Source organism: Mya arenaria, chromosome 10 (genome assembly GCF_026914265.1).
Source record: "Mya arenaria isolate MELC-2E11 chromosome 10, ASM2691426v1".
Lineage (NCBI taxonomy): Eukaryota > Metazoa > Mollusca > Bivalvia > Myida > Myidae > Mya > Mya arenaria.
This window is the reverse complement of record NC_069131.1, coordinates 42,176,283-42,199,854: the sequence shown is the minus strand read 5'-3', so window position 1 is coordinate 42,199,854 and position 23,572 is coordinate 42,176,283. Positions and strand designations below refer to the sequence as shown.

General features: G+C 34.4%; 1 protein-coding gene across 1 annotated transcript; it reads left to right on the top strand.

The window, feature by feature from the left end:
- Positions 1–96: 96 nt before the first annotated feature.
- LOC128206437 (60S ribosomal export protein NMD3-like) lies at positions 97–23,058 on the top strand. The gene is made up of 15 exons (XM_052908859.1): positions 97–227; positions 1,443–1,577; positions 5,597–5,690; positions 7,478–7,558; positions 8,442–8,570; positions 9,447–9,537; positions 11,812–11,890; positions 18,014–18,110; positions 18,371–18,488; positions 19,143–19,288; positions 19,504–19,619; positions 20,209–20,281; positions 20,976–21,088; positions 21,801–21,871; positions 22,244–23,058. The coding sequence occupies exons 1-15, from the start codon at positions 184–186 to the stop codon at positions 22,378–22,380; spliced, it is 1,524 nt and encodes a 507-aa protein (XP_052764819.1). The 5' UTR covers positions 97–183; the 3' UTR covers positions 22,381–23,058.
- Positions 23,059–23,572: the final 514 nt, after the last annotated feature.

The following is a 23,572-nucleotide window of genomic DNA, read 5'->3' as shown; positions in this document are numbered from 1 at the left end:
TTTGATAATATTTATGTTGCTCGTGATGATGATGATGATGATGATGATGGTTGTTATGACGGCGATGATGATGATGTCAGCAGACTACATTGATAACGACGACTCTAGTCGTTAAAATAAATCCACACGTGGGTTGCGCAACTGTCAAACTGATAACTGTCTGTATTTTCGATAAAACGTGAAATGGATCTGGCTCCATTACAGCCGTCGACTGCAGTAAACTACATGTAAGAGTTTTGTTTATATCTCTCTTTTTGGTATATGCCCCCGTTTCCTCAATTTTCAGTACCAATTTTACGATTCAGGTGTAAACTTGGTGGGTGGGGTATGTTTCATAATGTTTATTTACATTTTCTTTATCAGTGTGTTCATGATTTAATAACAGAAACTAGTCCATGTCATATTGAAAAGTGTGTCAGAGATCAAATTTGTCTTAATGAATTATTGAAAGAGAAACTGAAACTTCACGATATTAGCCTTTTTAGGCCGACGGAGGCACCCCTTGTCCAAATAAATGTACGTTTACGGACTTTTTTACGATTTTTGATATGGCAAATCCTTCACGTACAAATTGTTTAGTATCAAAAGTGGGTAGTTATTCCGATCAGGATTCCGGGTTAAAGCATTTAACATCTAAAAAATATCATAAAAACAAGAAATATTCCCAGATTATGTTATTTTATATCAGTTCCATACATAAAAATGTCATACCCTACGAATAATTATGAGTTTGACGTGGTTTTTTTTCATTTCTCGCTGTCAAAACTTAGCAATATATACATGAAGGGCACCTGCAAGGCTTCAGGGCACAATTTTTAAACAATCGGAACATTTCGGCCATGGCCGAGTTGTTACGATTGTATTTACAAGGTCTATCTCGAAGCTTGTCGGAGGTGGCCGAGTTATTACAATTCGGTCGAGTTGTTCCGCTTGGCATAATTGTTGTCTGTGTCAGTCACATTTCGTTTTATTGGAAAGGTAAATAATGAGTTTTAATGCATTAAGTCTCGTTTTGTCTTGTTTTTAGCTTTGCACTTCCATGGTAAAATATGAATATAAACCTTTATTATCCATTTCAACCCTAAAATACTCACTAAATACAATTTCAATATTCTTCAACCACCCACTTGTTTTGCACAAACCCGTTCAGATGTTAGGGATTGGAAGAATCCGGTATGACACGTCTATTATTTTAAACTAAGTGTCATAGAAGCTCTAGTGTAGTAAAGATTTTTCATTTATTCTCTATCAGTCTCTGTAAAGTCTGATCACAGACAAATATCAGACCTATGAGTCTGATCAGAATTAAATCTGATTTTTGTCTTTGTATTTAAAAAGTCATTGTGATTGAAGCCCTATTTGTTTAGTGGCCTGTGGCTTTAACCCACTTGCAGTTAGAAAACACATGAAGACAGAAAGTAACATTAAATGTCCTATTTCAGACTGTGTTGTCAATGCGGCGTACAGATCGAACCCAACCCATCAAACATGTGCGTGGCCTGTTTGAGGTCAGAGGTTGATATCTCAGAGGGCATTCCAAAACAGGCAGTCCTCTACTTCTGCAGAAAGTGTGAAAGGTAGGAATATACAAAGATGTATTTATATTTATACTGGTTGAGAAGCAGTTTCCGACAGTTTTTATACGTTTTTATTGAATTATTTATACGTGATTAAATACCTACTAAAATTATTCACATTTTAGATAACAACTGCTCAAGCTGTATTGTTGATATATTTTTCACTTGTGTGACGTCACATATGGTGTATCTAATGAGGTCTCAAAGAGGGTACTTACCCTTTTCTGATTAGCTTGTGATGAGAAGCAGTTTCCGACAAATCGAATGCAGGGCAGATTTAAGGTGCCTATTGTGTTTTTTATTATCCGTTTATTTAATATACTGAACATAAGACTGTAATAAGAGAAATATTATTTAATTTTTCAGCATTTACGAAGAATTTAAACCTTAAAATTTACGACAGTCAATTCATACTCGAGATCAGGCAGACACTGAATATCAATGATATTTTGATTCATGTCTGATAGAAACTTGTGTTTGTATACATTTAAGTGAATTCAGGTGCGAAACAAGCATGACACCAATGTTCACAAATATGTACACAATGATCATCGTTTGTATTTTATAAGTCAATTTAGGTAAACCTTGTAGCTTTCATAGATATGCAAATAAGGTTCACACCCATGCGCAATACGCTGGGCGTGCCGATCCCCTATGTGCAAGTTTGTGTACAAAATGAAAAATAAACATTAAACATTAAATAAGGCCAAAAGAAAATTAGATGTGTTTCTGGTGGCATGGTCAAAAAAAGAGGGTCGGTAGGTAGGGATTTTTTTTTTTTTTTTTTTTTTTTAAATCTTTTATCGGATCATAACTATCAGCGAGTAGTATCTTTTCAACTGCTATACAGGGTTAATGTTTGAATTATCAATTTTGTCATGTTTTGCCATATTGAAGCACAGATTTTATTTTGTTTGCAGTTCATGTATTTGTTGTATGTTGTGTTTATGTACTATTTTGATATTGAATATTAAAAATGGAAAATCATTGTGATATTATCTTTTTTATTGACCAGAGTGATGGCTCTATGATATCGACATTCGTGAATCAGTTGGAAACAGCAGTATTCAGCGACACATCAAACATTCATTGTCGCTAAATATCATGTTTTAGAGGAAGACATTCCACGATTTCACCCTTATGATTGCTCTATAGTTAATGGCCCAGTTGTTCGAAACTTAACAGTCTGTTAAACTAACAGTCTGTTAAATTTCAAGACAAGGTACTTTCTTTTATGAAACAAAATTATGAAATATACTTTTAAATGAGAAGAATTATACATAATCTTTCTCCTTTTGGTATAATTTAGTGACATTACGTCATAGAACACTTGTATTAAATACAACCTTGAAATTTAACAGACTTTAGGTTTAACAGACTGTGATGTTTCAGACAACTGGGCCATTGTGTTTAAGAAGCTACACACATCAGTCAATTGTAGAGCTGTGAGTGATAGGTATATCTAAGACAATCAACTCCATATTAAACAAGCAACGTATTTTAACAACAAGTTTATTCTTTAAAAACTTTAAAATATTCTGACTAGAAGACATTGTTTATTTTAATATTTATTTACATGGGGGTTACAGCAAACCAACACTATATGTAGGTATAAATATATGGCGTCATACAGGACTGAAAATTTTGGTTCTTCATCTCATTTATACATCCAGATAAAATATGAGGTGTAAAATCAAAACTTGCACACCTGCTGGAATCACAGGGATACTGCAAACCAATTGAATTAAGTATGCCCTTGGCTGATGTATAATAATATGTTCATATGAAAGGAGAGTGTCTAAAACATCCCACAAATTGCAAGTTGCATTGCTTCAGAATGCAGACTACTTTTCACGTTTCACTGAATCATCAAAGACTTGAGATACTTTTAGTTTTTTTTCTTACCGAAACTTGTGCGTCGATTTTCCCTTTTTCTTGACCATGGATTTCTTCAAAAATATATCGGATAGTAGCATTTGTTGGGACTTTTTTGATTTGTTTTGATCCCGGCTTGTGTTCGCAAGCCGCAAGCTCTATAGCGATCAAAAAAGATGAGATATTATTGTTATCATCCGTTAACGCCGCCATTTTGACGCTAAGCTAAAGTATCGGCGAATAGTTTGTGTCGTCGCCGTCTAACATTTACGAATTTTAATATCGTGGGTCGAAGGGTCATAAAAAAATTACGGTCGGCGGTAAAAAAATACGGTCGGTCGGGCCACCAGAAACACATCTATTTTTTTTTTTTTGGCCTAATAATAAAAGTTACTTACGTGTCTCGGTAAGAATTTCAACTTTTGATTACCTAGTTACCATATAGTTGAATTGCAGTACCTTCTTTATGAAGATCTAAAGAAAGTACGCGAAAAAGTTATTTGTCAAAAACTGCTTTCTGTGGGAAACTGCTTCTCAACCAGTAGAGAATAATATTTTTGATGCCAAGCACTTGTTTCATGTGCTTAGATTCAAAAGTCTTATTTCAGTGAATGAATAATGTTCAGTGGATGCACAACATAGGCAATTATCGATAACGATCATCAATAAATGGTATCAGATTTTGTATTACATAAACAACATAAAATATCAATTGTTTTTAACTTGAGTCATTAATTATAATAACGTTGTTTATCCAAGGTTGTGCTATGAGATCGATGTACTATGAAAAAGTTATAATTTTCTCTTTTGTCAAGCAGTATGTTGGGCTATTTTTATGATGTATATGAAATCATGATAGTTGCAATGAACACAAGTAAAGTGTTATTTTCATACCAATATTTAGTTAAGTATGGAAATAATTTTAGATTTGTATTCATGTACATGTTTCTCAGTGGTCAAAATTAGCCGCTGAAATTCAGGATTTTAAAAAGCAGGACTTGCAGATTTTTTATGCCTTAAGCAGTGAAGCACTAGTATGGAATTTGGGCTTTTCTTCCACATGTTTAATTTTGATGACAGGTTTCTAGGAGCATTGTAAATGGATTTTATTTATTATGCCCCCCTTCGAAGAAGAGGGGTATATTGCTTTGCACAGGCATGTCGGTATGTCGGTCGGTCGGTCGGTCCGTCGGTAGACCAAAGCTTGTCCGAGTGATAACTCAACAATTCCTGGACGTACGGTCATCAAACTTGACATGAAGGTTGGGCCTGACCAGTAGATGACCCCTATTGATTTAAGGGCTCATCGGGTCAAAGGTCAAGGTCACAGTGACCTTTAATGGTAAATAATTTTAAAGCTTGTCCGAGTGATAACTCAACAATGCCTAGACCTATGGTCATCAAACTTAATATGGAAGTTGGGCCTGACCAGTAGATGACCCCTATTGTTTTGGGGGCCAAAGGTCAAGGTCACAGTGACCTTGAATGGTAAAAGGTTGTCCGAGTGATAACTTGACAATGCCTGCACCCATGGCCCTCATACTTGACATGGGGGTTGGGCCTGACCATTAGATGACCCCTATTGATTTTGGGGGTCATCGGGCCAAAGGTCAAGGTCACAGTGACCTTGAATGGTAAAAAGTTGTCCGTGTGATAACTCGACAATGCCTGGACCCATGGCCCTCATACTTGACATGGAGGTTGGGCCTGACCAGTAGATGACCCCTATGGCTTTGGGGGTCATTGGGCCAAGGGTCAAGGTCACAGTGATCTTGAATGGTAAATGGTTGTTCTTGTGATAACTCGACATAGCCTGGCCCTCAAACTCGACATTTAGATTTTTTGTGGATTTTGAAGTCAAAGGTCATGGTCATAACACACTCTTTCCTCACACTTTGAATGGTCATGATCTTAAAACTGCCTCAACGGCATCCAATGTCAGTGACAAACCAGCTGTCATTTCGGTTCATGCATATTTCATTCAATTGTCCATATAATTCTGACAACATGACGCTCAGGGGGGCATAATGTTTGACAAACATCTCTTGTTTATGTTATATTTTTCATAGTCAATTCCAAACTTCAGAACATAAAGACATTTCCAATTATTATTAAGCATTTTTTAAATTTCCTGTCTTGTGTAGGTATCTTCAGCCCCCAGAGCACTGGGTTGTTGCATCCCTGGAATCCCGGGAACTGCTCTCCATCTGCCTCAAGCGTCTTAAAGGACTGAACAAGGTAAATGCTGTTTATAATGATGTGATAGACAATTCAGGGAAAAGCTTGGCAGCCAAGAACTTAATGACATACCCAATCTCATTTCACCTAGCCATTGGCGATGGTGCTTTTTTACCATTCATTGCCGTAGTCAATACCCTGCTACTTCCTTCCTCTTAAATACCAATTTTCAAAAAATTGATTTTTTTATATTATTTACTTCTTGTTGATATTTTACTCCATTTATTCCCAAAATGTTTGAAAAAGTACTCTCAGGGCTATTCCATTAAAACATATTACCCCCGGGGAGAAGGCACTTATGAATTTTCCCAACCCCCTACAGAAGCAAATTTACCCTTTTGGTGTTCAAAATTATTGAAGAAAGACACCCACCCGTATACTAAAAAAACCCAACTGCCTTCCCCCCTGGAGTTATATGTTTTACTGGAATAGTCCTGAGAAAATTTCCCTCAAACGGAAGTAACGAAAAAAAAATCTCCACAAAAAGGGCTAAAAAAATTCCCCATAACTGGTAAAGAAACACTAGGCGATAATGCTCTATTTTGATGGATGATGACTCTGTGTAATTTTTGTTACCATTTGAAAGGGTATTGCTTGCTGATAACTACCGTATGTAAAACAATTGACTGAAAATACACTATTGATATCATAATGTTATTACAGTTTATGATTTTTTTCTTTCTATCCACTAAAATCAGGCATGAAAAAAAATCATTTTGAAATATTTCAAGGCAAAGCAATCTAGTGTGTAATATTTTTTTGATATAATTTGTTCTGTTTCAATCTTGACTCATAAAACCTTTTCAAGGGATATCAAAGTAATATAGGGTTACAAGGCTTTGTTCACATAGCTTAACATCATATAAAATTATAAGTCCCTTCCATGGCCAAGAGAGTAAGATAGGTTCATCCTGACCAGAGCGTAAAGTGTTTTGCGGAAACGAGGCAAAACACCCTGTGCGAGGGTTGGGATTAACCTATCTTACATGAGCGACTATGGTGGATGCTTTTTCTACCAACTCAGTTAAACAAAATTAGGTAGAAATGTATTTTTTGCTGGAACTCTTTTGTGCATAGTGAAAATAAATGCGTATGGTTATGTGATAATTTGTGGTTGTCATAGATATGCGCCCAGTGATTCAGATTATATGTTAATAGTCAAATCGGACTTGAAATAGTTCTGGGAGGTAATTACGATGTGAAAACCATTAAAAAGGAGTTCCACACGGGTACTTGTTTTATCTTTGCCAGTGGGCAAGATTAGAATTTCTAGCATGGTTAAATTTTGGTATCTACTTATCTGAGTTGGGAGAAAATGTAATCTTCTTATGAAAATTATAATGAATGCTTGTCTTTGCAAACAAAAATGAAGTATTGTTATAACCAAGACTTCTTGATATATCTTCAATATAATGGTCCAGCCTGTGGATTTTTTATAGCCTCGCTTTTAAGATGAGCCCCCTACTTTCAGGTTAAATGAGGACCCAATTTCCTCGTCTTGTAAGCAGGGAAATACTGTATATTTATTTGATTATGATCTGAAAACTTCACTGTAGTAGATGATGGCTTGTGTTTAACATGGCAGCAGTGGTCGAATATTGCACAAGCCTGCAAGCACTGCACTGGTAAAATGTTTTCCGGGCGTGCTTAAATTTTTGGATACTATAAAGGAAGGCTTGTTGAAATTTTATTATTACAAGCACTTGTGAGAGACCACCTGGTTAGTTCTTTTAATTGTATAATTTGTGGTGAAATCATCAAAACAATCATGTATTGTTCGCTTGTAGGTACGGCTGGTGGATGCAGGATTTGTGTGGACAGAGCCTCACAGTATGAGAATAAAAGTCAAACTCACAGTACAAAAAGAGGTAAGGCTCCTTAATATCCTATATATCAAAAAAATTATTTTCTAAAATAAATGAGAAATATAACTATATGGATTGAAATTCATTTTGGTGGCATTTATGCGATCTTGAATACCATAGATCAAACTGGCAATTAACAGAAGAAGCGCTAGCGGCTTCATGGGAATTGCCATTTCACCTAGTGCATTCAAGATCATAATATGAGCCCCATCGCCCCATTTTAGGCCTTCAGACATAATTATTACAAATGAAATAATCACTAATAAAAAAAATGCGAAAACTAAAGATTTTTTCTATGTATATCAATTTCTTCCAAACTCTCTTTGGTGTGTATCATTTTTTCGACGATTTATGACCATTGGTTTTTTGTTTCCATAGACTGCATTAATAGTCTGTGTTTAAAACGGCCAAAAGTAATAAAATACAAAAATGATTAATTATTTTATACAAATTTATGTAAAAAATAATTTAATTACTTAAAGATTCTGAGTTAAGAAAATAATTTAAATTATAAGCTAGTTGAAATATTGATACTTTAATTTTGCACGTCATTTGAATAATGTGCTTTCGTACCAAAGTCATATGAATGATGTTAAATTTAGTCGAAATACATGGTCTCACTTGTAAACATGTATCTTACGCAGTTTAAGTGATATCATCAAGGAATTTTCACAATTTCTTCCTGAAATATCATTTAATTCAAATACCTTAAAACATTATAATAGCAAATATATGTCCGAAGGCCCAAAATAGCACGATGTGGCTGATATAGCCATGGAGTGAAATTTAAATCCTTAAAAGATATACTCATAATACTAAATTCCCATTTAACTAGTGACACACATGCATATCAAGGCCCATAACTCTGGTTGATCACATGTTTCAGGTTCTGAATGGTGCAGTGATGCAGCAAGTGTTTATCGTGGAGTATACGGTAAACAACCAGCAGTGCACTGACTGTCACAGGGTGGAGGCCAAGGATTACTGGAGGGCGTGTGTACAGATCAGACAGAAGGTGCTTTGTCACGACATGCTTTGTATTTATCTCAATATATTTTTTTTTATCTCAACATATATTTATCTGAAAATATTTTGTATTTATCTTGACACATTTAGTTAGTAGGTTCAAATTATGTTTTTATCATGCAGTATTTATGTCACAGTTTACTGAATGCAGGGCCTTTTCTGCCCATTTTGGGAAAAAGACTTGATAGACATTTTGGGAAAATTTGCGTCATAAAATATGCAGAAATTGGGAAATTTTACAGTTTCCTGCTAAAGAGGAAATTATAAAATATAATTTATTTTTCCCTTTCCAAAGACCTGAAACAGCTGAAATACCAATCCTTGATGTGTAAATAAATATCTAGTGCAATTGATTAAATTTTAATCATGAATACTATTTCATACTGATCTCTGAATGTGATGAAAATTAATGATTCCTGAATTCAATTATCCCCAAAACTCAACATCACATAATGCATTGGGATGTTGAATGAACCAGTACAAGTTAAAAGACTTTTATAAAAAAGAATAAAGAGTTGTTTTTTGTTTGTATGTTTTTTTACTTTTGATTGGAATTTATTCTGATGATTGGGAAGTATATCATATTTTGCGGGAATGGGTTTAAGAGCTGGACCTGTGGGTACTATAGAAAAAGGCCTGACATGTCATAGTGAACTGTATGTCATGGTGTACTGAATGTCACAGGGTACTGTATGTCACAGGGTACTGAATGTCACAGTTTACAACTTCAGATACCCTAATACCAGTGATTGATTATAAAAGTAAATTGATAAAAAAGATTACCATCGACAACTGATTTTGTTATCAGTATTTGGAATTTTATGCTCCTTGATTTTTATACTAGACTCTTTTGTGATGAATTCAGACAGAGCACAAGAAGACATTTTTCTACCTGGAGCAGCTGATATTGAAGCACAAGGCTCACTGGAATACAGTCAACATCAAGCCTGCCAGTGGTAGGTATATTTGAAGTGATATAAATTTGCCAACAGGGCTTTTAATTGACCAAAGCTCCTGGGTTTTGACGCGCACAAATCATAAATGACAAGAAGTATTGTAAAGTTTGTCTTTAATCATGAGGCCTGGATGAATACATTCAATGTCAATCTTGCCAGCGAAATGTATAATTATGGTTTAATATGTAGTGATACACTTGTGGTCATGAAACCATGTACAGAGCTACAGATAAGGGTCGTAATGGGCATAAATACACTTTAAAAATTGCCGATTACGACGTTATAACAAAACAGCTGTTCATACCGGTACGATTAAATAAAATAAATTGGGCGTAACGTTCTTCCGAGTATTTTTGACCGTTTTTATGCTAGATGTATTGACTAAATGTTACACCGGTTTGTAAAAATCGAATCACTATCCCATGCAATGGGTAAGGGGACGTAACGGCTTCGGAGCGTTTTTTTATCGATTCTATTCTGTGTAAATCAACTTTCACAAACTTTAAATGTTGCTCAGCAAATTAGATAGGACTTTTAATTTGCTGAACAACATTTCAATTTTGTGTAAGTTCTTATATATGTGCTTTATAAGTTTATTTAATAAAATGGGTCATTTATATTTGCAATTAAATGTACCAGTACACTTTGGAAATCGCCATTACACTTTAATGAATGACCCAAAGGTGTATCATACACTTTACTAGATTGCATAAGGGTGTAAAATACACTTTAAGTAAAAAAGTTATCTGTAGCTCTGCATGTACCATTGTGTTATCTGGCGTGTTGAGCGTAAACAATCTGATCTTAAAACACAAGGCCCATTGGAATGATGTCATGTAGAGATACACTTGTCAGGGCAACATTTGCAAATTGCGAGTGACTTTTATTCAAGCTCGCAAAATTCTGCGAGTGGCTTTTTCTAGACCACAAAATGTAAAAAGGAAAGTAGAATAAACATGAACCTAACTCGCTTCTTAGTCGAGTGTAAACAGCCTATAAGTGGCATGTTTACACTAACAGTATAAAGAAGACAGTAGGGAGTCACGCTCTAGTAAGTTTTCAAAAATAGAACAAATACGGAAAAGGCCGAGTTTTCACCCCTCAACAAGCCATCAACAAGTTCTAGCAGTCGAGTCACTTAAGATTGATACTTTTTAATATTCATAAGCAAATAATAAAATTGCAAGTTGATTTTTCCTTTTGCCAGTTGCCTCAAAAAGCACTCGCAAAATCTTGCAAGAGCTCCTCAAAGTTAAATTCAAACCCTGACTTGTGGTCATTAAACCATGTACATGTACAAAGTATAAATTAGGGTGTTGGGCCTAGAAAAGCTAATCTTAAAGGCCTAGTTTAAGCCTTCTATAAGTGACCCCCCCAAAAAAAAACAACAAAAAAAAAAACAACAAAAAAACAAAAACAAAACAACAACACAACAACTGTGTACAGTACACAAGCTCTGTTGATTGATCTCAATCTACTTGCATTGATCCCTCTTATCAGATCTCCGATCTGAGTATCCTGCTGTGCAGTTTTGGAAGTTTTATTGTAGAAATGGACCCTAAATGGCCCTGAATCAAGAAACGAATGCACAGGAAATTGGCTCCTACTGTGACACAAGTGCAATTAGCAGGAGATGCACAGCAGGGGATTATCATGCCAAACATTCTTTAAACTAGGCCTTTGAACCCAAGGCACATTGGAATGAAACTTTATGTAGATATACACTTGTGGTCATAAAACCATGTACACGTACAGAAGCCTAAGCCGATTTAAACAAAAGGCCCACTGGAATAGAGTAACAGCCAACCTAAAACCTGCATGTAAGGGGTGAATATTGAAATTTTAGTTACTAAGTGGTATAACTGTGGCGTCGTCATGAAAAAGCGTTCAAGATATTCAAATGTGTTATGGTACAGATGTTGTCAGTATGCGCTCGTATTACAAGGCCTCTTACTCTGTGTCGAACAATTGATGAGTTATGCCTTTTGCTTAAATTGAAAGAAACCCACATAAGTGTGTTGTCTTTGGCCAAAGATTATTATTGTATATCAGTTTAAAAGGTTTTCCTATGAAACAACCCACTTGCCTGAAGCATCTGACATGTAAAATTAAGACAGGGCAAGATAAACATTCAGACAGCCCATTTTTTTAAGACCAATAAGAATTTGTGTGCCAGCAGGAACAAAGTCTGAAGAAATGATGGTTTGGTGATTCCAGACTTTGTATTTAATCAATCTGTGTTACAAGTCTATAACATTTATTTCTTCTTTACAGATGGACTGGACTTTTTCTACCAGAAGAAAGACAGTGCCAAGAAGATGGTGGAGTTCCTGTCTTCCGTTGTGCCGTGCAAGTGAGTGATTCCCAGGATTTCTATTGTTTGATAACCCAAGTACCGGTACACTTTTATACTCGGCTTCCTTTGATTACCGCTCGGCATTACTCTAGGAAGATTTCGTAACCATGATTAACTAATAATGCAGTTTCATTGGTGCCGAAATAATGGTGTGTTTTCTTTTCAAAATTTAGTAACAAAACCACTGTATTATATCATGAATCTTCTTCTAAAAGTTGAAGAGTTTTAAATTGTAACATGCAACTACATGGCTTTACTCACTAGTATGCATGAAAAAAACAAAGTTTTGGTGTAAAAGGAATACATTTTGGGGCTGTTTATCATAACCGTGTCTTCCCCTCTGTAAATGAGTGATATATATAATCATTCTTTTACTTGCTTTTTATGGCAGACCAATATGGGTCATGTGATGCCCCTTTCCATCCTATTCAGCATTTTCTGGGGGGAGAGGAAACTTTTAAATCACATAAGATCCCTTTTTATTTCCTTTAAGTAAAGAAAACCCTTATAAACTCTCTTAAAATAAATGGTGGTGTGCGCTGTATAGTAGAAATGGCTGAAAAAATTACCCTGAACACAACCAGTTTTATACTGGTACAATCAAAATGTGCATTCAAAAATATACCAGATCATAATGTCTCCAGACATGATTTGATACTAGTATACTCCTTTGTACCTACATGTAGAATCAATAATAAACATCATTTTCCCAGTTTGTACATGTAATATAGTTCCATCAATGTGTTTCGAATAAACAGCATGTTTTCATCAAACTAATTTCATGTTCAGCACAATTGTCTTTATTCTGTACATAATGTATAAGAAACACTAGTTAGTAGATAATAAATACACTAGATACATGAGAAATACTGTTGAGTTGTGTGTAACCTAAACTCTAAATATAGACTGTGGTAGTGGATATTGATCAATCTATTTATATCCGGATTGTACTGCCTAGCTGGTTAGTATAAAGTCAATATTTTAAAGCCTGTATTACCAGTGTCAGCCTAGTCGTGAGGTTACTTCGTTATCAAATACCTAGCTTCTCCCTGCTGGATTTTCTGCAGGTTCAAATCCTGTGAACACCTCTGACGCAAACTGGCATTTTTTTAAAAACTGTAACTGTAAATAAAAACGTTTAAAGTCTGTTTTATCATTTCAATGTTTTGTCAATATGAGAAAAAGTTATTGAAAAGTTATAGAAGTTTTCCTTGAGATCTACCGGTTTATGTTTTAATATTACAAGCATGAATCTTACATTGATATACATTAACATATGAGCCGCATCGCGCGATTTTGGGCCTTCGGACATAAATATTACAAATGAAATAATCATTAATAAAAAATGCCAAAAATAATGAATTTTTTTTGTTAATAAATTTCTTCCAAACTTCTTTCTTTTGAAGGTTTGTCATTGGTGTGTCATTTTCTCCACAATTTATGACCATTGGTTTACTCATATTTCCATAGCAACCATGGATTTCGTCCCGACATATTTTGCCTGCATTAATAGTCTGTGTTTAAAACTGCCAAATGTATTAAAAATACAAAACTGATTCATTATTTTTATCATATATGGTCATTGAAGATTCTATGATAAGAAAATAATTTAAATTATAAACTAAATGTGATATTGATACGTTAATTTTGCACGTCATTTGAATAATGTGCTTTCGTAACGACATCATTTGAATAACGTAAAATTTAGTATTCAAAATGTGCAATACATGGTCTTACTTGTAAGCACGTATCTTACGCAAATTTAAGTAATATCATCATGAAATTATCAGAATATCTTCCTGAAATATAATTTCATTCAAATACCTTAAAACATTGTAAAAGCAAATATATATTTCCGAATGCCCAAAATCGCGCGATGCGGCTCATATGTAAACAAAAAATGAACACTGAAAATAAACCAACATGAAAAGAATAGTGCCTGAAAATAAAGAACATTGCTTATTCACATCTTTAGTTTTGTGTGGCTGGAAACAGGGACATATGGGGATTACTTTTGGTTGCGGCAGCATCAAATTCCTTGTTCAGACAATTATAGAAGTATTTATTATTCAATATTGATGAAACTTAATGGTCAGACTGTGCATTCAAAAACATTTATATTTCATAATAACTCCACAACCATTTTTTAAAGATGTCTTATCTACTTGATTCTGAAATTTGTCAAATGATTTGTTGTACTCCTTCCTTTTCTTGGTGCAATTTACTGCCTTCTAATGGGTTTTTCCCCAATTAATCATAATATTTTCCCAATTCAGTATAATTCATTTTCATGATCAACAAAAACATGTATTCTTTGAGAACAAACAAGATCTTGATGAGATCAGCTCTAATACAGTTAAGTGTTAAAGTATGCATAAAAAATCTCAGACATGTTTATTTGCTTTTACAGGTTTATTCACTATTTTTGCCATAATTTTGTATTTTCCCTGAAAAGAATTATTTTCCAATTTGTAAGGAACAGGCAGTTTTTCTCCTTATATCTCTGTCCTGTGTATCTTTATTTCATTGATGTGTTAAATAATTGAGGTTAACAGCATGTTATTGTCAAACAAATTTTGTTTCATGCAAACTTTTCTTTTTCCCCACTTATGTAAATATAAACACGTTAAATCTTTTGGAAACACTATTTAGTAGTATGTAACCTATTGTTAAACTCTAAATATAGACAGTGGAATTGGATATTGATCTTTTAATATTTATACTGTAGTGGGTAGTATAAAGCCAATATTATAAAGCCTGTATTACCAGTGTCAGCGTAGTCGTGAGGTTACTTCGTTATCAAACACCTAGCCGGTTTTACTGCAGGTTCAAATCCTGTGAACACCTCTGACGCAATCTGGCATTTTTAAAAAAAAAATGTATTTTGTCTTCAGTTGTTTTGCATTTTGGGATTCATATACAACTGCTGGCATATAAATGACTGCTTGTCTGATTTGTAACTGAAATAAAAAGGTTTAAAGTCTGTTTTATCAAGCTAAAGTGTTGTCAATGCAAGAAAAAGTTATTGAAAAGATATAGGAGTTTTCTTTGAGATCTTACAAAACTTGTTTTAATATTACAAGCATGAATCTTACATTGATAGACATGAACATAATGTAAACAAAAAAAATGATCACTGACAATAAACCAGCATGAAAATAATAGTACCTGAAGATAAAGAACATTGCTTATTCGAAATATGGACATTAATAACATTGTATTGTGGTCCTTTATGTTTCTCAAGATGGTCCTAAATGTCCCGAAATATCATCCGTTATGTCTGGCCCATAATGGTCTGTAATGTCCGTTCCCTGCTTATTCACACTTTTGGCTTTTGTGTGACTGGAAAAGGGGACATATTGGGATTACTTTTGGTTGCAGCAAAAATGTCTCTGTCCTGTGCATTGTTATTTCATTGATGTGTCAAATATTTGAGGTAAGCAGCATGTTATCGTCAAACAAATTTTGTATCATGCACACTTCCCCTCTTCATTGTATATATAAGCACATTAAATCTATTGGAAATACTTTTTAATAGTATGTAACCTAATGCTAAACTCTAAATATAGCCAGTGGAATTCATACATGCCATATTTTCTGGAGACCATTCAGGGGGATTTGTTCAAAAGGCTGAAAATTCAGGGGGATTTTGGTTGTATTCAGGGGGATTTTTTTAGCAGAATTATTTTATGTCATGATTTATCATATTCTTATGCTACACTGTCATGTCATACTGTAATGTACTTGCAGAACAAAATATGTCATTGGAAAAATATGTTTTCGAGAAAATTAAATTAAATTTACCTTCCTCCAAAGTCTTTTAAAAAACTGTGCTTAATTCTATCAGCTTGATGACTTTCAGACAATAAGAGAATAGAATAAATATTATTAATTTCTTCCTTCCAAAATAGTAATATTTCTTTGCCTTTGATAATTACTACAAATTAATTGATCATTTGTTGTAAAAGTTTCCTTTTGGCATTTTACCCTTGTGGAGTTGTTTCTTTACATTCAGTCACATACTGTGGTTTCACTTACTTTGTCATTATTGCCTGATGTAAAATTTCTAAAAAAAAAAAAAAAAAAAAAAAAAAAAAAATTATAATTCCGGGGGATTTTTATCTCCCGGGGATGGATCGAAATTTTATCTCCCGGGGATGGATCGAAATTCAGGGGGATTTTTCCCCCCGCCGGGGGATATGGCATGTCCACTGGAATTTGATATTGATCTATCTGATCTATATTCTAGTGGTTTAGTATAAAGCCAATATTATAAAGCCTGTAATACCAGTGTCAGCGTAGTCATGAGGTTACTTCGTTATCGCAAGCCAATTGGATTTTCTGCAGGTTCAAATCCTGTGAACACCTCTGACGCATCCTGGCATTTTTATAATTTTTTATTTTTAAATTTATTTGGATTTCAGTTGTTCATTTTAGGATTTATACAACCAGTGACATATGAAATGCTGCCTTTCATTTAATTGCTTTATCTGAAAATTAGATGGTTTAAAGTCTGTTCTGTCATGTTAAAGTTTTGATAAAATTGAAGAAAAAGATCTAACAAAACATGTTTATTACAAGCATAATTCTTATATTGATAGACATTAACATCTTGGTAAAAAAATGTTATAAAAAAAAAGAGAACAATGTTCAGGCCTTTTTCTATAGTTAACACAGTTCTGACTATTGGACCCATTCCCCTAGCTAAGTATATGATATATTTCCCAATCTGGAAAAAATATCCCAATCAGAAGTGACACAATGAAAGTCTTTTTACCTGTCATTATTCATTCAACATCCTAATGATTTGTGTAAGGTAAGTTTTGGGGATAATTAAATTCAGAAATCGTTGTTGTTTTTTATCACATTCAGAGATCAGGTTGCAATATTTACTGTTATGATTTTTAATATTATTGCAATAGATATTTATACTGACACAGATTGATATTTCAGCCATTTCAAGTATTCTTAAGGAGAAAAGGAACTGATATTAAAATAATTTTTGATGTTTAATGAACCAGCATGAAAAGAATAGTATCTTAAGATAAATTGCATTGCTTATTCACATGTTTTTTTGTGTGTGTGTGACCTGAAAAGGGATAATTACTTTTGGCTGCGGCAGCGTCAGAAGCCTTGTGCCGACAATGATGGAAGTATTTATTATTCACTACTGTTGAAACTTGGTGACAATGTATGTGATCATGATTTATGTCACAGAACCACAGTAAATGCCCCTTTTACATTAAAAAATAGTATGCTTGCAGACACTTACTTAAATAAATTTTTTTTATCTAATCATAATAAAACTTGATGACTATGTTTGTTGGCCTAATGTCTCAGTGGAACTTGACTGTTGAAATCAATAGCTGTGGAAACCCCAGAGTTATGCCACTAATAAGTCAATAGTAGTAGGCTAACATCTTGTGCATAGTATCATTTGGAGTACCGGTATGTATTACAACTGAGGATGAAACTTGGTGACAGCGTTTCCAGATTTGATGACATTGTTTATGGACATAATTTTGACTAAATGCACCTTGTCTGCTCTCTAACTAGATCTCATCCAGTCTGAATAAAACTTGGTAAAATATGTATGGGCATTAATAAATATATTGAACAAATTTGACCCCAGTTGTTGTACTCAGATGTTATTTATATCTTTTCACAAGTCCCATTCAACAGACTGCACAAATATTCTTAGGACATTTTTCTAGGGTATGTTAATGTTATTGAGTGTTGTATGATGATTTATAAATGTTATTCTCCAACTCTCGTGTACCATCATGACATTAAACCAATTAATCGGGGTGACGGCCGAGTGGTAAGCATACTGGATTCTGGATCGCTGGTTTGATTCAGTTTTAATTGGTTTCTGCTTTGATACTTACCCTCAGAGGTTCGTCAATATCTATCTAGAACTGGTGTTAGTTTTTCCAAAAATCTTGAAAATAACGTGTTCAAATTTCTAACACTAACTTGCCTATTATTTTTTTTAATTAAACACAAATGAAATAAGGTTGTTTAATTTATCTTTTGTTCTTCAGAGCTTATGTTACTCGATTATCTAGCAGCATTTATAAGATTGATTTTTCATTTGCTTCCTATTTTATCATTTTCCAGACACGTGTGTGCTCAGGAGTTGATATCCCATGATGTCCGCAACAATACCTTCAACTATAAACACACCTTCTCTGTTACGATTGTACCTATATGCAAGGTATGGATATATAAAACACTAGTTAATGTTAAATATTTACACTCATTCTCCGTAACTGTTGTACTCATGTAATGTAAGGATATGCAAAACTGATGCAAGGTAATGATATGTAAAACTTGGGCAAAATATGGATATGCAAAACTTATGCAAGGTATGGATATGTAAAACACTTCTAGATAGTTGATGTTAACCTTCATAAGGAAGATGATAATTTTGTTGAATCATTTATTTTGATGAGTTTGCCATGAATTTTTTTACAGGACAACATAGTATGTCTCCCAAAGAAGCTAGCTTCATCACTGGGCAATATCAACCCGATATGTGTCTGCTTCAAGGTCACTCAGACTGTCCATCTGATTGACCCAAACACACTCCAAGGTAGGTCAAGCTATTTCAAGGCCTATAATCTTGGCTTAAGGTATCTGGGGCTATGATTACAAACAGTTTAAAGTCTAAGACTCAGACTCAGAACTGCTTTTTATGAAGGAACAAAAAAAAAAAACAAAAAAAAAATTAATTCCATTTCTTTTACAAAAAAATATATTTAAATAATAGTACAACACTCAAATGATAATATATTTCAGCAAATTTCACATTAATGCTTTGCTAGGAGGAAATGTACAATAAACTTAAGTTTTGCCATATTGAACTCAGACTAAAAGGGATTCCTGTATACTTTAATGTTTTCAAATTTATCATTTTTGGTAGCACCCTTGGCTTCTGCCCTCATGGAGACCAACAACGGCACCCTTCTGCCATCATGAATGCAATGCTTTAACTTGAAAGCTGTTGTTTGGGAATTTGTTTAATAGTGGGAAAACTGGTAATTTGGAAAGATGGAGATTTGTTAGTTTCATATTTTCTTCCATATTTTGGTATCCATCCTGTTATGAAAATATGGCAGTTTGAAGTATCATCAAACAAATACGAAATTACATATTAAGGGGATTTTTTTTTCTAAATATTACCAAACTCATGAAATTATGAATGTTCTGAGTAAAATATAGTAGTCATATTTCTTTTATTTCGCAGTTGCTGAGGTGAGTGGTCCGGTGTACTGGCGTTCACCGTTCGTGAGTCTGTGTTCGCCTCGTCAGCTGATTGAATACATGGTAATGGACGTTCAGTATGTGAATGATCGGGATAAACCTGTGATCAGGGGCCAGGTCTCCCAAAAGGTAGGTGCTATATTTGAGAAACTTAATCATGTTGGAACTAAAATTGCCATTTTCTGCATTAGGCATGGTCTATGCATGTTTTCTATGTCACTTGCACACACATATTTTCTGGTTGTTGTTTTTTAGCAATCAAAGCACATAGCATGATTAATTTATGTATATATTTCATCCACTAAGTACATTGAAAATGTAATTCATTCCTTCTTTATTTTCAGCACGTGCTAGCCGACCTGTGGGTGTCGCGCATGAGCGACCTAGGAGTGAACGACCAGCAGTTCTTCTGTAAGACCCACATCGGGCACCTGCTGAATGTAGGCGACACAGTGCTGGGGTAGGTGTTTTGTTTGTTTTATTTGAAATACCTGATATACAAACACTTTTCTCATGCCATTGGCTATGATGTTAAATTTTGTTGCTTGGTGACCTCATGTACAATTTTAGTGAAAATGTTACTTCTTGCTGATAACTAATATGTTAAACAATTGACTGAAAAAATGGCTATCTGTAAAGGGATTGTAGTACACATGTTTTATCGTTGTTTAGTATGTTAATCTTTTAATGTTACAGGTTTGATTCATTCCATGTTACAGGTTTGATATGTTCCATGTTATAGGTTTGGCATAATCAATGTAGTAGGTTTTACATGTTCCATGTTTAAGATATGACATATTCCATGTTACAGGTTTGATTCATTCCATGTTACAGATTACAGGTTTGAGTCATTCCATGTAACAGGTTTGATATGTTCCATGCTATAAATTTGACATAATCAATGTAGTAGGTTTTACATGTTCCATGTTTAAGATATGACATATTCCATGTTACAGGTTTGTCATATGTTCTAGATTGCAGATAAGGCAAATTCCATGTTGCAGGTTTTACATATGTCATGTAACAGTTTAACATATTCCATGTTACAGGTTTGACATGGGTAATGCTAACCTCAACAACGATCACATTGAAAAACTAAAGGCTGAAAATCTACCGGATGTTGTAAGATTTCTTTGCTTTCTTTATTAATAAAACTTTGTTTGATAAAATTCGAAATGAAAGGTTTTAATAACAAATGTTTATGATCATTTTTACTCTATCCTGCTTGCATACAAGTACACCATTAAACTTTGGTACATGTATTCTTATGTACAGGATCAATTTCCTAAAGTTTATGTAAAATGGGCGTTTAAGTTTGAACAGATTTAATTTCACCCGATTTGGAAGACAGCTTTAAGCTGATATGAATCACTCTTGAGTCCATTTCCATGGTAGAAATCAGTACTGGTGCTCTTTGAGAGGGTATGAGAAATAACCCCTGATGGGGATTGAACCCGTAACATCTTAGGTGTGGGGTGGACACCTAGACCACCAGACTACTCTTACCCTTGTTGGGCTCTTTGTTTCCTGATCAAGCATTTAATTGTCACAAGAACCCCGAAAGGGAATCCCCTCATTTCCTGATAAGGCCTCCATTCTTATTTTAAAAAGGTTTGAAAAAATTGATTTAGTTCAAAAGTGCCACGAAACACAACTCTTTAAGATGAGCAACGATTTGTTTTGAAATGTGCGTTTTATATCTTAAATCCAGTTTAACAACTTATGTTTTAATTATAATATATCAGCGGTGTAAAGCTAACAGACCAACAATTTAATGCGATTTCTAGACTGTATTGCCATCTTTATATTTTCGCAGGTGATTGTAAAGAAGGTCTTTGGCGATAAGAAGAAGCGTGATCGCCACCGTCGCTGGAAGCTGAAACATCTGAACGACGAACTTCACCAGATAGAAACTGACACTGCCATGAAGTGAGTTACAATGTTTAGCTCTAATCTAATATGATATGGGGTCGACCCTGGTGATGTATTTAATAACCATCTTAGTTCTAACCTAAGTTTAATTAAGGAGTTGAATCTGAGTCTTTTGATCCTGTAAAATTAATTGGCCATTGAACTGAATGGAATCAGTGAGGCATGACTAATAAGCCCCCCCATAGTACACAACTTCTGTGTATTGATCTGATCTAATTGCCTGCTGCCATCTTATCAGATCTCCGATCTGAGTATCCTGCTGTGCCGTTTTGGAGGTTTTATAATAGAAATGGACTCTGAATTGCCCTGAGCCAATAAACAAATACACAGGAAATTGGACCCTACTGTGACACCAGTGCATATACAAGAGATGCACAGCAGGGGATTGTCATGCCAAACATTCCTTAAACTAGGCCTTTAACATACCCCAGTGTACAGCACTGGCACACAGGATCCCCGTGGAGAATCATACCTTCATCACCTGGGTGGACAGTTCATTGTCTTACAAATAGACCACAAATCCACCACTAACTGCTATCATTAACTATATCAGGGCTTCATTCTGCCAATTTTTGTCCCTTCAACACAAGACCACACTCTTGCGCAGCATCGTGCCAATGAGGGTGATTAATATAGTCGTCTAATAACTTTATTCACAATGGTTGTAAAATGAATAATTTTTAAACTAATACATCCTTCTATGTTTCAGTGACTACACTGACTTCCTGGAAGACTTGGAGGAAGATCCGACCATCCGACAGCATGTCAACATCTATAAAGGTTGGTACTGGAATTCAATGTCCTGAAACCCCTCATTCAATGCTACTGTGTTTGGTACTTAAGAAGTAAAGATATAAAAAATATTGTGATAATCAGCATGGTTTGGAAAATCTACATGTTTTAGCTTATCTCAGGTCCAAGGTTTTATTGTTAATTTCCGAAACCAGCTGAGATCTATTTTCATGTTTTTATAATTATTAAACTGAATTAAAAAAACATACTCATTATGTAACTAAATTCTGCTTAAGAAGTTTAATATGGATTGATTTACAAACCTATACCACTACCCCTTTTCAGGAATCATGTCAATTATCAATTTCTACATTTTCAACTCGTACAAATAATCAATTTTTCCGTTGTTACTATTTATAGACAGTGACAAGGTCCCAGTTGACACAGATGACACGGATGATGAGGGGGTTCCCCAGATCAGCCTCCAAGAGATGCTTGATGACCTTCATATTGGAGATGACGCGACTGGTGAGGAGGGGGCCGCCATGATCGACTAGAACTTGCTTTGAACATTTTTTGATGACCCTTGTATAAACATGTATTTTTTGCCTTTAAAGCTGCACTCTCACAGATTTACCGTTTTGACAACTTCAATTTTTTGTCTTGGATTGAGTCAATTTTTTCGTAAATAATTGCAAACCAGTGATATAAGACAGTTGACAAAAGATCAGATTGCAGATTTTCATATTTCCATTCGAAAATTAATGTTTATGGCTAAAAGCGTTACTAACGGTTTGAGAAAAATGCATTAAACATAAAAAATTTAACTTAAATATGAAAAAAAAATTCAAACAAAACCTTCACATCAGAGGATGTTGCAACACCGGAGGAGTCGCCTCGGCTATGTTACTGAAGTTCATTGCATTAGCCAATTTGTTGTATTAAATGAATAAATAGAGAGAAAATGTTTCTGTACTCTGTGTGGAAGAAATAGGGATCGATGTGGTTACAGAACTTCTCTGAGTAGAAATACTAATGAATATAATAACATACCTTTACTGTATCTCGGTATTTGAACATATTGTTGCATATTTAAGTGATTTATTTTTTTCTGAAAATGTATTTGTTATGATTATAAAAATCAACTTCATAGAAATTTTGTGCACTTTTGAATCTTGTTATTATTGATTTGTTTTGGAAAAGAACCATCTGTAAATAAACTCCTAATACTTGAACTTTTATTTGTTCTTATTTAGTTCTCGGGATTTGAAAAGAATGTCAAGATATTGTCATCGACTTGGTGTCACTGGTGTTGTTAACACTGAATGTCAAGAAATTGTGATCGACTTGGTGTCGTTAACGCAGAATGTCAAGATATTGTGATTGACTTGGTGTCATTAACGCTGAATGTCAAGATATTGTTATCGACTTGGTGTCGTTAAAGCAGAATGTCAAGATATTGTATATATTGACTAGGTGTCCTTAACGCTGAATGTCAAGATATTGTGATAGACTTGGTGTCATTAACGCTGAATGTCAAGATATTGTGATCGACTTGGTGTCGTTAATGCTGAATGTCAAGATATTGTGATCGACTTGGTGTCGTTAGCGCTGAATGTCAAGATATTGTGATCGACTTGGTGTCGTTAATGCTGAATGTCAAGATATTGTGATCGACTTGGTGTCGTTAATGCTGAATGTCAAGATATTGTGATCGACTTAGTGTCGTTAACGTTGGTCAAAGTGTTG